Below are 14,816 nucleotides of genomic sequence, written 5' to 3'. Positions count from 1 at the left end.
CATTTACCTCAATAACTCAAAATTTTACAAAAATATGATGCAATACCTGCATTTACACTACAGATAAAATAAGGCCCGTATGTCAATTTGTGACAATAACCCATATCCGGGTTACGTTCGTCGGCAATACAAAAGTAATCAAGCCCGCCCGCTTAGCTCAGTAGGTAAGAGCGTAGGTCTACGGATCGCGGGGTCGCGAGTTCGATCCTCGGGCGGGGCGTATGTTCTCCGTGACTATTTGATAAACGACATTGTGTCTGAAATCATTAGTCCTCCACCTCTGATAATTCATGTGGGGAAGTTGGCAGTTACTTGCGGAGAACAGGTTTGTACTGGTACAGAATCCAGGAACACTGGTAAGGTTAACTGCCCGCCGTTACATGACTGAAATACTGTTGAAAAACGACGTTAAACCCAAAACAAACAAACAAACAAAAGTAATCAGATGTATGTCTTCATAATCAAGGTACTAATTATTTAAATCAAATAGTTTTTCTGTATTAACTATCTTATTATTTCATCCATAATATTATAATAAAAACTATATCTTGTACATCAATGTTCTGAACCTTTAAGATACATGTATACATGCTGTCATAATGTAATCTGAAAAGTAGATCCCTCGGAAGCACCGAGAACAATGCAAACAGTGAAAATTGCAGACTCGGTTTGATTGAGTCTGTTCATGAGCAGTAATGGAAAATGCAACACTGCCCACGCCCCCTAGCACCGGCTTAAGCAGTATTCAATCTTCAAATCTAAATGAGTTGAAATCAATGATCCCGAAGGACCAGAAAATATAACAACACTGAGACGGAGTCGGGGCGACTTTTTACGGCCGCCACACGGCACTTAACACCCGCTGTTGTGAAGTAAATATAATCTGAAAAGTAGATCCCTCGGAAGCACCGAGAACAATGCAAACAGTGAAAATTGCAGACTTTGTTTGATTTAGTCTGTCCATGAGCAGTAATGGACTGACGTTTAAGCATATAAAAAATTAATATTCAATTTTACATTATGTATTGTTTCCAGGTACAATACTTTATAATGCCTCTGCAGAAGACATAGACACGGTGGGAAATATGACATATACGATAACAGGTAATTTAGGTGTATTAGCATGACATTTGTTTAAAATGTATATTAATAAATAGTAACTGTGCACTAACTGCTTATAGGTGTACAGTTACACGTAAAGTGTGTATGCAATAATAGGTTATAAATTGTATCAGAATCAGGTAATTTTGGTGTATAAGCATGTTTAAAATTAAGAAATAATAAGTTCCCAAACGTGGTTTATCGCAGAATAACCTGTGTTTTGAGTTCAATATATCACGAAGGCCGTATTGTTTCGCATAAGAATGAAAAACTCGGGTTATTCTACGATAAATCACACATTAGTTTGATTTAAACACGACATACTAGTATCAAAAGTGTTAGAAAAAAATGGTAACTACTTTTACGACCTTGCTACGCACCTGGATTTGATGACGTCATTGCAAGCGAGTGGTTTATTGCAGAATAACCCGAGATAGATTTTGCTCTACATGTATGTAGGTTATTTGCTGGTCGTGTAAGATTGTATATTAATAAATAGTAACTGTGCACTAACTTCTTATAAGTGTACAGTTACACAAAATCTGTGTATGCAAAATAGGTTATAAATTGGATCAGAATCAGTATAACATTCATTATAGCATTGTGTCATACCAATAGATATTTTGATGTCATTCTCACTCCTATGAAATTGTTCTTGTCATAGCTTGGAAAATTTCGTATAATTATTGTAAAAAGCGAAGCATCTCTGAATTAAAACTGATTTTCAACTTTTTGTTGCGCATTTTATATTTTTATCCATAGCTGTATGATTTTGGCTGCTTTTAGATGGAAACCGGAACAACGACTTTAGTATCGATCCCATTACCGGCGAGCTGACGCTCCAGAACAACTTAGATCCACAGGCGGTATCAGACGTAGTATATAGTCTTGTAATAGAGGCAAATGATACAAAAAATACAGCTTACCTGAATCTTACAGTTGATGTGAAAACAGGTAACGAGTATAATATTTGTATATAACATTTATCAATATTAGGAAAAAAAATTTTGCTAATAATAATACCTTTGATGGCGTGTTTGAATTTCTATCAGGGAACTTGTATCAATTCTGCAGCGAATTATCTTTGTTACTGACAACACAAATTTGATGATCGTATAATGCCATTATAACATTTCGTTTTGTTAATGAAGTGCACTGCTATAGACTACACGCCAAGGGGTGTCGGTCATACACAGCAATTGTTTCTGATGTGCTCAGAAATCGATTGCTGAAGCTCGTCAGAAATCATTTCCTTGTAAGGCTTGGGACCAGTTTATCAATATTTGAAGGCCTCATAAATTTTAACAGAAATATGACTACAGTGAAACCTGTGTTAATCCACCTCTGAATAAAGACCAGCTGTCTCTAAAGACCATATGTTTTGGTTTCCCATCTTAACATTAACAGTGTATTTATATCTGCGAATAAAGACCACCTCCCAATAAAGACCACATTTTGACTCTCCCAAGGATGGTCTTTATAGTCATGTTTGACTGTATATCATTTAAGTACACTTCCTTATCAGACTTAATTTAGACAGTTGAGTATTGAAATGACAAATATGTTATAAATTGAAATATGAGTCTGACATTCAGTTGAAATATTTCTACTTTTTTCAGTAGGTTAAAACCGAAAGCTTGCTTTCCTGATAAACGTAATAAAATTTATTTTAGTAACACGTAAGCGTGATTGTTTTACAGTGCCATATCTAAATGTTACTGATATGAACGTAACAGAAAATACTGACACAAGTGGTCCTTTCAACGTCTGGACTATTGAATGGATTGATTTAGATGGTGATAAGAATCACACATTTGCCGTCGTCAATGAAAGTGTACCTGGTACATTCGAGATTACGAATGGAGTCCTAGAAACGAACGTGACATTAGACTACGAAACAGTAAAAAATTACACAGCAACCATAAGGTTAGTAGTAAAGTGATTATTTAGGTATATTTAAATCATTCTATTACGCCTTTTAACAATACTTCCATTAACATGGCTCTGGTACAAGTACGATATTAGTGACCCTGTTACATTGTACAAAAGCGTAAGGTTGTATATGAAATTATTTAAGATTAAGACTTTTCAGACAATTGTAACCGTAATTACAATTGTAAAAATAAACCTTATTGACAAGGAGAAAGGACCAGCAGCATAGTTTCAAGACCAAAACTCATTAAAGAAAGAACATATAGTAGCGCTGTATGGTTGTGTAAATACATTTCGTAGTTTTTTTTTTGTTTGTTTCTTTTTGTTGTTGGATTTAACGTCGCACCGACACATGATAGGTCATATGGCGACTTTCCACCTTTAATGGTGGAGGAAGACCCCAGGTACCCCTCCGTGGAATATTTCATCACGAGTGGGCACTTGGGTAGAACCACCGACCTTCCGTAAGCCGCACATAAAGAATTCAACGCCTCCATTGCGGCTTGAACCCACATCGATGAAGGTCAGGTGATTTGAAGTCAGCGACCTTAACCACTCGGCAACGGAGGCCCCACACATTCCGTAGTAAAACAGTAGTAAAACAGTATTTCTTTAGGACAGAATGAATATACAAAGAAGAAAGAATATAGTAAAGGACATGTTCAGACATGTTAATTGTATGCGCCAAAAACAATTGTTACATTTTAGTTTGGAATAAAATGTTAGGTTTTAAAGAAAAGGAGCGTACAGTTGCCTGTATTCTATTAACTGCAAATATGGTACTGTGTTTTGACGAACGGTAATGTTTCATATTATTGTGCTCAAAATTCTTTAAAAACAATTAAGTTGATGCATTTGATACGTTGATTTAGCGCTGCTTTCACGCATATATACACGTCCAACAAACTTTACAGTATACATTCCGAGAATCAAAACTAGAGAAAGAGGTGTAAATCTGAAAAGATTGACAAGATAATATACGTTCACACTTTCATTAATTAATCCGTCACTTTGTAAGGTAGATTAGTGCTTTATTTTTGATTTTGACAGTATTACTGATGAACACGGATTGTCGTCTGCTGATACAATTACTCTATCCATCCTTGACCAAAACGACGTGACTCCCATGTTTACAAGTAACAATACCTTGGATCTGTCGGAAGAAACAAAACTTGGTTCGTATTTTTATCTTAGTCGACTTTATGTCAACATCAGCTCTACTGGTAGGCAAATCTATGAAATATAAACAACAATATTATTACATTTAGATAGATATAGTGTTAATTGTCAGCAAATGAAATGACATGCACTTTTTAGAAAGAATGCATTATATCTCTTGAAATGTTCGTTTACATATTAAACAAACAGCTGGTAGAACAGAACTGACTCAAATCATGTAATCGTCATTAAAATAGAGAAAAGTGGAAAATTCACAGGCCGCTCAACACGACAAAAACGAAAATGTTTCAGGCTCGGTTTGATTGAGCCTGTTCATGGACGGTATTGGAAATGCATGCTACCGTCTACGCCCTCTAGCCCCGGGTTGAGCAGAACTCAACATTTACACATGCTAAAAGTACAAAAAGCAATTTAGAGACATTCGCAGATGTAATCAAACGGCGGTGAACATGGAACCTTCAATGATACACGTATTGAGGAGTGTAATTCCATGAAGAGCGGCGTTTGGTCCCCAGATAAAGTAAAGGGTTTGCCCCAAACGAGAAAACAATGGGCAGAGGTAAACCAACTGGAATTTAGGAAGGGGATCTGAGGTTATGGAGCCTGCGTATCACAAGAACTGTCAAAAGACAAAATTAAAAAGCAGACACCATATCCAAGGGGTGATTAAACAATACCCAAGGCTATGAAAGCGGGAGTATTGGAACCACCCATGCCGAAATGGTCACGTTAAGAAACTAAACAGTACCAATAACACGACATAAAAGTCGTGCTGAACGATCTGAGAAGATCGAAATATAACAGCCCTGATTGAAGACATATTTCATTTGAAGGCAGTGTATCTATATAAGTATCGACACGATCTTTTTTTGTATTATGTTTGTGCAAGTTAGTAACGTTATTTCAGCTATAATGAACATTTTTAGAGAGCTTCTCTGCTGAACCATTACACAGCTATTGTAATTTCACAAAATCTGTTACATTTCTCACTTTTACAGGAGTAGTTGTGTACACTGTTTCAACAATAGACCCGGACACTGTAGGAATGATAGAATATTCAACTACGGGTAATTCTGATTTGACTTATTGCCCGCTCTGTTTATAAGATTCTTTAATTTTAGACCTTTCTCTGTTTTTGAAAAATAGTATGTAAATTATAGATAAAAATGAATATATATTATTAAATGTATGATAGTGAAACAATTCAAAATTATACTTTTGTATTGCTTTAATAAAAAAATCTCGAAATACAGTGCATCTTAGGTTAGTGGACAATGACAATAGGTGCATTACGTAGTATCCATTATTTGATTTTGCCATTCTCCAATTTAAACGGAAATTCATACACCCATTGAGCCACATTTACGTCCGAAGAATGTCGAATTTACCTAGAGAATACGTACTCGCTCGAAAATTGCCGAGTCTCATAACAGGTCCCATACCTTAAATCAAATGTGGTATTATAATTTGTAGGTGAAAAAAACGGTAAAACCTTCGTCTTAGAACTTTAAAAACATTAATGTTACTTTGAAATGTCATCTTTACTACCTTCAGATCTCAAATTTAGCCTGAATGCAAGCACAGGAGTTCTGACGTTAGACAATGCTTTAGACTTTGAAACAACCCCATCATTCAGTGTTGAGATTACAGCCAACGATAGTATTAATGTGGCAACCTTCAATTTAACTGTCAACGTGAAGACAAGTAAGTCTATATTTCATTGAAAAGGATATAACAGTTCATTTGTGGTTTGTAAGGAACTTGTATCTAAGAAGGATTATTAAGGAGCGCAATCCTTTGCTGTTCTCTCTAGCGAATTTGTATTTTAGAAATCCTTAAACACTTGGAATAGGTAAAAATAACGAACAAATTTAAGAGATCTTTGGGTGAATAGAAACTCCAGCATTTCTAACGAAATACTTTGATACGAGGCTTAGTCTAACACCAGTATACACTCTAACAATGGTCTATGGAAAAGAAGTATGTTGGAAATCGTTTAAGGAAAAGAATATCAGCTTTAAGAATTAATTGTGCTCATACATGTTGAAAATAAAGTGTCTGTTTTACTAGTAATAATAATACAGTAAGCGTGCAAGTATTTCCTTTTTCAATCTGGCTCGAAATGCTAAGCTGGATAATATGTATGGTTCTTTTTGCTTGATATTGGGGTATTAGTATGGTTTTAGGACATATTTTGTATGTTTCTTTGATTTGAGTTTATTCAATATATATTTTCAGTGCCAGTAATTAATGCATTCCAAATTAACATCACGGAGAACAATGAACCAGGTGCAGTTTGGAATTTAACATCATCTGACAGAGACGGCGATGTTGACCCAGTATACTTTGTTGTAAATCAAAGTGACGCAGGAATATTCGATATCAATGACGCAAATACATCAGTTATCACCAATACATCATTTGACTTTGAATCGCACACAATATATACCTTTGAAGTGGAGTAAGTAATTTGTTATTTTTTATGTGACAGTAGTATTTGTTTGGCAGATTTCGCAAGAACTTCTTTTTGTTTAATCTCTAGCAGGGTTTCATCTGTTAAGTCAGTTTATTTCGGCAGATCATCAATCATTGTTCAAAGGTCGAATGCGTTGGATTTATATTATGAAGTCGTGTAAGAAAATGTTTAATGTTACTTTGCTGTAACATGAAATTCCATGTCCACTATCTCTATCAGAAATGAAGTTTAAAGCAGAGTTGACCTAAGTTGAAACTCTTTAACAAGACGAAAGTGGGTCTGTCCCCTAGTTACAAGATGTTTGATTTTCAATTTTAGTTTGTCTACATAACAGTGTGACAGTATCAGTCTTCACAAAGTGAATTATTTATCAATATGTTTCCTGTATCTGATAACATTTTGTACTTGCGATCAACTGCTCCAGTCTTTTTCATTGTTTGTCAAAGAAATAAATTTGAAAAGTTTTAAAACATTATTTTTGTTTTGTTTCTCCAGGGTAACAGATAAGTCATCTTTGAAACTATCATCAACAGCCACATTTACGGTATCTGTTGTAGATGAAAATGACGTAACCCCAGAATTCACTTCAAGCGCTAGGGTCCAGCTGCAGGAGGATACTCCTTTAAGTATGTGTAATCAATTATGATTTATATCTATAAAGTCATCTGAATGCGGATGTCTCCTGCGATGTATATATCTGCCTTTGTTCATGTTAGCATATTGTTGGTACTATATGACTGTACGCGTCAGTAAGAAAGCTTTTATGCTTAATAACTCGTGTAAGATTAATCTACATATTTCTATATATAACACAAACTAATTAAGTAACATTTACAAAGTAAAAAGCGGAAAAACACAGGTCGTGTCGTCCAGCACGACATAAACGAAAGTATTGCGGGTTCGGTTTGAGTTTTAAAAGACCATTTTGTAAAACAGACACCCTAGATTAAATGCACATTTTTTCATTTGTTTTTGTTTGTTTTTTCAAATCCTCTCGAACGACTTATATCATCTTGTAAATTTTGATTATTTCTGTTTAGTTTTGAGTATATGTATGCCATTCTGCCGATGTTACAAGTATTCCTTTGTCGTTTGAAGCACCTACGAGCCATAGTTGTTTCATGTTTTGATTATGATTTTTAAATACATAAATTTGTGATTTATAGATACAATAGTGTACATAGCCAATACCACTGACAAGGACACTGTAGGTTCTACATCCTATACAATAATAGGTAATTATTTACACACGTGAAATAACTATATATTGCAGTATTAGTTAATGCAACAGGAGATCGTGAACAGTTCTTGTCAAGAATATCACCAAACATCTTAGGATAAATTTGTAAATGTTGTATTCGAAGTTATGCTAAATCTAAGGACAACTTTTTATTATGTTGTCCACACTATTACTAAGCTCGTCGTGAATACATTTGGCTGATATCTAAGACAAATGTGAATGATAAAGCTGCTTTTGTTATCAGATCTTAAACGTGTGATATAATGTATCTTGATGCATGTGTTAGTTTTCTATTTTGTTACAGTATCGTCAATTTTACAATATCTCTTGGCCGTATGACATTGCCAAAAGGAATGTATTTGCCGAAACTGCAAATTTAATTCTACTTATATTTTATGATAACACTTACTTTAACATGTACCTTTGTGCTATTTAAAAGCGGTGACATTGCAAAATGATTTATCATGTCGTATGCTTCAGACAGAAAAACAAAACTGGCTAAGAATTTAGCACTTTTAAAAATATATCCAGCGTCGTAATTATTAATTTCTTCAATATCGTTACACAGACGGAAATGACAACATCTTCGAGATTGATGATGTCAGTGGTAACGTCACACTTATTACAGCATTGAATGCTTCTGCAACATTGACACACGTACTTACTCTACAGGCTAATGATACTGTGAACGTTGCGACATTCAATGTAACATTTGCACTGATTACAGGTATTACTGTACGTTTTATTTAGTTTTGGCTAAAAGTGTCGAATTTCTTGAGACATGGATATCTCAATAAAGAGATGGGAATGTATTTGTTCCTTTGGATTAAAATTTTCAGATCGATATAAACACATAATCAGTTATCTTGCAGTACTTTTAAACATTGCATTTCATTTAATACACAGCTACTATTCTGACGGCTCCGTTTTAATATTTTGAAACCAAAATATCCGCTTACTAAAACATATCCTGCAGTTTGTTAGAATTGTTCTGAACAACCCTTACGCAAAAGAAACAGGACAATTATTTCAAATAAAGTGACAAAAACATAATTTACATAGGTGTTACAAAATGGAATAGTATAATAAATCGTTTTCTTCTAAAGTTTAAACTTCGCTAACATTGTATCAGTTGAGCTTTGTTTTGTTTCAGCGCCTGTTATGGTAATTCCTGATCAAGTTACAGTTGTTGAAGGCGTTTCTATAGGATCTGATATAATAACGTTGAACTCGACTGGTCTTGATGGTGATATTGATCCAGTTTACGAAATCATTAATCAAAGTGTACCTGGCGCATTCAAGATAAACGAAAATAATACAAAACTTGTCACTAATGTTTCCATTGATTACGAGTCAGTGAAGAATTTTACAGTTACCGTTCGGTAAGTAACAACACTTTAACATCGACCGAAACACGGAGAAAATTATTATAAAAGTAGACACGGTAAAGAGCAGACAGAGAACATTACATGTAGCTTGTCCTCTACTTTAAAATTTTAAAATTGTAGGTATACAAGACTATTTAATTTGTGAAACTATAGATGTTGATAAAGATATTGTTAATTTTGTTTCGATCATACACTTTGCTTTTGTTCTGGCAAATTCAGAGTTAAAAATTAATTTCAAATATCTTGATTGATAATACTAAATGAAATTAATAAAATGTCAATATATATATTCAGCGTAACTGATACCTCTCCATTTGGAAAGTCGTCAACATCAGAATTTACAGTTTCCGTAGTTGATGCTAACGATGAAACTCCAGTATTTACGTCTGCCAATTCCACTGAGATTCCAGAAAGTACAAATATTGGTTCGTGTTCTTGTTTGTACTGACTGTTCTTACGCAACAAAAATTACTGAGATTATTTTTACAATTCAGTAAATGCAATCATGACGTTTCAAACGTTTTAAAACTGGTGCTTGTTTTCATCACAATTTACAAGTTTTTATAAGTTTGTTACATAGACTCGTTGTAAAACACTAGCGGTAACCAACAAAGTTTTACAAACAACATTTATATTTATGTATTACCCGTGCTTCGATAGAGAGCAAATGTGTAATGAAATGATTTATTCGTCTTGTGAATTGAAATGAATAATCAATTGTATTTTATGTTAACTGATCAAATACTATGTTTTATCAGTGAGATGTAATCCATATGACTCACTGCATATGACTCACTGTAAATGATAGAGGTTTGCCTATCTTCTTGTTTATTGTGTATACAGTTTAAATTATTTGCTTAGAACAGGATGAAAATTGTGGTCGAACTTTGTTGTTTATAGTATATTTTTGATTTTAAATTATTTTACTTAATGAGAACTTCATGACGTTATGCAGCAAAAAATAAAACTAAATGAAACTTTGCATCGTGTGCGTACTTCTAACGTCATGTTCGTTTATGCGCGCCTGTTTCCCAGGCTGAGATTAATATTTGTTACAAAATGGATATTGCAACGTAAATAAGCATGAAATAATTACAAAATTTGTCTTTTTTTTCTTATGAGTATAGATTAATTCACAACAATGTGAGAAAATATTCACAGTTTCACTCGCGCTACGCGCTCATGAATATATTTGAAATTATCTCACTTCTCAGTTTGATATTTACTGGAAACAAACAAATATATAATTTCGGTTATTTTATCATTATTTGCCTGTTCTATATTTAGAGAGTGTTATCTACACCGCCACAACAGAGGACATAGACACAATTGGAACAGTATTTTACGCAATTATAGGTAAAATACATTATAACAAATGAATAATGAAATTTAGTGTTATAGAAATAGGTAGATACATTTTAACAAATGAATTCTGATATTTCTGGTTACAGAAATTGGTAGATTTAATGTAACAATTAAATTCTGATATTTCTGGTTACAGAAATTGGTAGATATATTGTAACAATTACATTCTGATGCATCAATAGGTTAATACGTTGAATTATAATCGTTATGGTTACAGAAACTATTCAACGAACTTCAACAAGACTGAATTGAGAATAAAGTTTACCTTCACCCTACTGTTTTTTTCTAAAATGGACTACTCCATCATTCTGTTTGGCATTGCCACTTCCAAGGAATGTTTTCTGAAATTTATCGACTGAACAGAGAACAGAGCAGACTATGATCTGCCTTCACGGATATGAAGTCTGATCTTGGTCTGCACTAGCCGAAAATGCTAAATCCGAAGTATATGTGTAACTGTCTCACACTCTTTCATCTGTTTGATCATTTGTGTGGAATTCTTTGTTTTATAGAGAAAAACGCATTACCGAGTTCTCTTTTTTCCTAGATGTATAACTATTTAAACAAAGTGCAATATTTATTATAAAAGTATGCTAAATAGACAAAAATTATGTCTGTTATATAAATAGTATAAATAAAGATACTGTTATTTCAGACGGGGATCCAAACAGTGTGTTTGAAATCAATACAGACAACGGCAGTGTGACTCTAAAGTCAGCACTAAGTCCGACTACAGTAGAGAATGTAACATATAACCTTGTTATACAAGCGAATGATTCAGTGAACACAGCAACACTCAATTTCACTGTCAGTGTTAAAACAGGTACACTAGTATAATATTTGTTCTCACTTTTAGTTCCTAACTGATTAATACTTTTTTACCTCAAACCCAGCATAGCATGGTTTTGAAATATACTGGTTAATAATAGAAAAAAGTAATTTCTTGTAAAAGAACAATTTCAATATTTTCTTCATTCGAAAAAGCATTAATACAGTTTTATTATCGGAAACATTTTCTAGTTACATTTTACCTTAATTTATCGTTATATGTTCTGTAACCACTAAGTTTAAGATACTTGTAATAGCGTTAAAAGACAAGGTCATATAGTGACTTGCACAAAATTCAATTTTTCTTTTTGCTTTCAGCTCCAGTTGTGCATGCCGTCGATATAAATCTTCGCGAGGATGTCAATACAACCGGTACATACACTGTATGGGCAATAAATTCAACTGATGCAGATGGCGACGAAGATACAACATTTACAATAGTTTCGCAGAGTTCTCCGGATACATTTGAGATCAGTACTGAGAATGCAATAGTTACTAACACGTCGTTTGATTTTGAAATAACCAAAAACTACACAGTTGTTATAAAGTGAGTACACATTATGATATTAATTGATGAGCAATGAAAATGATGTTTGTTATCTAGTTCTCTAGACCGAATTAGTTAGCATCATTCAAAAAGAGTATGTTCAAATGATATAATTATATTGTTACACATGTTGAAACAAATAGATGTTTTAACTTATCTTCTCCTCAAGATATCATTGTACGGAGACTATGGGTTCAAACTCCGCTCCTGTGATGACTAATGCATCCTCATAAGACACCCGAAAATAAACATGTCGGTGACACACAAGCGATCAAATTCATCCTCTTGAAGAAGTTTAAATTAATTGATGAAACTGATCAATTATTTTTATTGCAAACATACTATTTATTATTTCAGAATTTGCAGAAGGATTAACCAATTTAAATAGCAATTAATGATTTTGTAAATACATTATATACTTACTTTTATAGCGCCACAGACTCTTCCGTATTCCAGTTATCATCAACAGTAACTCTAACGGTCTTTATAACGGATGTAAATGACGTAATGCCTACATTTACGTCAGATACGTCCCTTGTCGTGCTGCAAACTACCGAACTAGGTTTGTATTTTTTCTGCTTTGATTAATTATGTTCCAGTTGTTTCTTGTGTTTTTTTATTATTTCAACTATTTAATATGGTTTCCTTATTTTTTATATTCAATACTTCTTGACAACTATAACCCATATTCGGGTTACGTTCGTCGGCGATACAAAAGTAATCATATGTATGTCTTCCTAATCAAGGTACTAATTATTTAAATCAAATAGTGTTTCTGTATTACCTATTTTAATATTTCATCCATGATATTATAATAAAAACTATAACTGGTACAATGTTCTGAACCTTTAAGATACATGATACATAGATATTATTTAAATGATATAGTGTTGTTTCTTTATTACCTATTTAAATATTTTATCCATGATATTATAATAAAAACTATAACTGATACATCAACATTCTGAGCTTTAAAGATACATGTATACATGTTATCATAAGACTGACTTTTAAGTATATAAAAGAATTGTTATTCAAAGAAACAATTATGTATTGTTTCTAGGTACAATACTTTATAATGCCACTACAGAAGACATAGACACGGTGGGAAATGTGACATATACGATAACAGGTAATTTAGGTGTTTTAGCATGAGATTTGTTTAAAATGAATATTAATAAATAGTAACTGTGCACTAACTGCTTATAGGTGTACAGTTATACGTAAACTGTGTATGCAATAATAGGTTATAAATTGTATCAGAATCAGTATAACATTGTGTCAGACCGTAGATATTTTGATGTAATTCTCATTCCTAATGAAATTGTTGTGTCATAGCTTCGAAAATTTCGCATAATTATTGTAAAAAGCGAAGCACCTCTGGATTTGAAACTGATTTTCAATATTTTGTTGCACATTTTATATTTTATTCATAGTTGTATGATTTCGGCTGCTTTCAGATGGAAACCGAAACAATGACTTTAGTATCGATCCCATTACCGGCGAGCTGACACTCCAGAACAACTTAGATCCACAGATGGTATCAGACGTAGTATATAGTCTTGTAATAGAGGCAAATGATACAAAAAATACAGCTTACCTGAATCTTACAGTTGATGTGAAAACAGGTAACGAGTAAAATATTTGTATATAACATTTATCAATATTATGAAGCATTACCCTGTTATAAAAACAACTTTGCTAATCATAATACCTTTGATGGCTTATTTGTATTTGTATGAGGAAACTTGTATCAAATCTGCAGCGAATTATCTTTGTTACTGACAAACAAATTTGATGATCGTATAATACCATTATAACATTTCGTATTGTTAATGAGGTGCACTGTTATAGACTACACACCAATAGGGTGTCATACAAAGCAATAGTTTCTAATATGCTTAGAAATCGGTTCCCGAAGCTTGTCAGAAACATTTCCTTGTATGGCTTGGGACCAGTTTATCAATATTTGGAGGGCTCATAAATTTTAACAGAAATATGACTACAGTGAAACCTGTGATAATGACCACCTCTGAATAAAGACCACCTGTCTAAAGACCACATGTTTTGGTTTCCCTTCTTAACATTTACTGTGTATTCATATCTGCGCATAAAGACCACCTCCCAATAAAGACTACATTATGGCTCTCCCAAGGATGGTCTTAATAGTCATTTTCCACTGTGCATCATTTTAAGAACACTTTCCTATCAGACTTATTTTAGACGATTGAGTACTGAAATGACAAATACGTTATAAATTGAAATATAGGTCTGACATTCAGTTGCAATATTTCTACATTTCGGTAGGTTGAAACCGAAAACCGGCTTACGTGATAAACGTAATAAAACGTCTTCTTCTGAAACGTATGCGTGATTGTTTTTACAGTGCCATATCTAATTGTTACTGATATAAACGTAACGGAAAATACTGACACAAGTGGTCCTTTCCACGTCTGGACTATTGAATGGATTGATTTAGATGGTGATGAGAATCACACATTTGCCATCGTCAATGAAAGTGCACCTGGTACATTCGAGATTACGAATGAAATCCTAGTAACGAACGTGACATTAGACTACGAAGCAGTGGAAAATTATACAGCAACCATAAGGTTAGTAATGTGATTATTTGGGCATATCTAAATCATTCTATTACGCCTTTTAACAATACTTCCGTTAACATAGCTCCTTGAAAATAGCGTACAGGTACGACATTAGACATTGTTACATTGTACAAAACCGTAAGGTTGTATATGAAAT

General features: G+C 33.4%; 1 protein-coding gene across 1 annotated transcript in view; it reads left to right on the top strand.

Annotated features, from left to right (window-relative positions):
* Positions 1-14,816, top strand: part of LOC123561090 (protocadherin Fat 4-like) — a 143,449-nt gene that overhangs the window by 59,836 nt on the left and 68,797 nt on the right. The window contains exons 21-39 of the mRNA XM_053517000.1: positions 1,036-1,104; positions 1,888-2,055; positions 2,802-3,027; positions 4,084-4,208; positions 5,211-5,279; positions 5,767-5,916; positions 6,451-6,673; positions 7,184-7,314; positions 7,855-7,923; positions 8,497-8,655; positions 9,082-9,310; positions 9,611-9,741; positions 10,604-10,672; positions 11,337-11,504; positions 11,828-12,056; positions 12,488-12,618; positions 13,120-13,188; positions 13,517-13,684; positions 14,443-14,668. Of these exons, the coding sequence (XP_053372975.1) occupies positions 1,036-1,104; positions 1,888-2,055; positions 2,802-3,027; positions 4,084-4,208; positions 5,211-5,279; positions 5,767-5,916; positions 6,451-6,673; positions 7,184-7,314; positions 7,855-7,923; positions 8,497-8,655; positions 9,082-9,310; positions 9,611-9,741; positions 10,604-10,672; positions 11,337-11,504; positions 11,828-12,056; positions 12,488-12,618; positions 13,120-13,188; positions 13,517-13,684; positions 14,443-14,668 (2,809 nt within the window). The remainder of the gene's footprint in view (positions 1-1,035; positions 1,105-1,887; positions 2,056-2,801; positions 3,028-4,083; positions 4,209-5,210; positions 5,280-5,766; positions 5,917-6,450; positions 6,674-7,183; positions 7,315-7,854; positions 7,924-8,496; positions 8,656-9,081; positions 9,311-9,610; positions 9,742-10,603; positions 10,673-11,336; positions 11,505-11,827; positions 12,057-12,487; positions 12,619-13,119; positions 13,189-13,516; positions 13,685-14,442; positions 14,669-14,816) is intronic.

Source organism: Mercenaria mercenaria, chromosome 10 (genome assembly GCF_021730395.1).
Source record: "Mercenaria mercenaria strain notata chromosome 10, MADL_Memer_1, whole genome shotgun sequence".
NCBI lineage: Eukaryota > Metazoa > Mollusca > Bivalvia > Venerida > Veneridae > Mercenaria > Mercenaria mercenaria.
The sequence above is the reverse complement of the archived record's forward strand: the minus strand, read 5'-3'. Positions and strand labels throughout refer to the sequence as shown.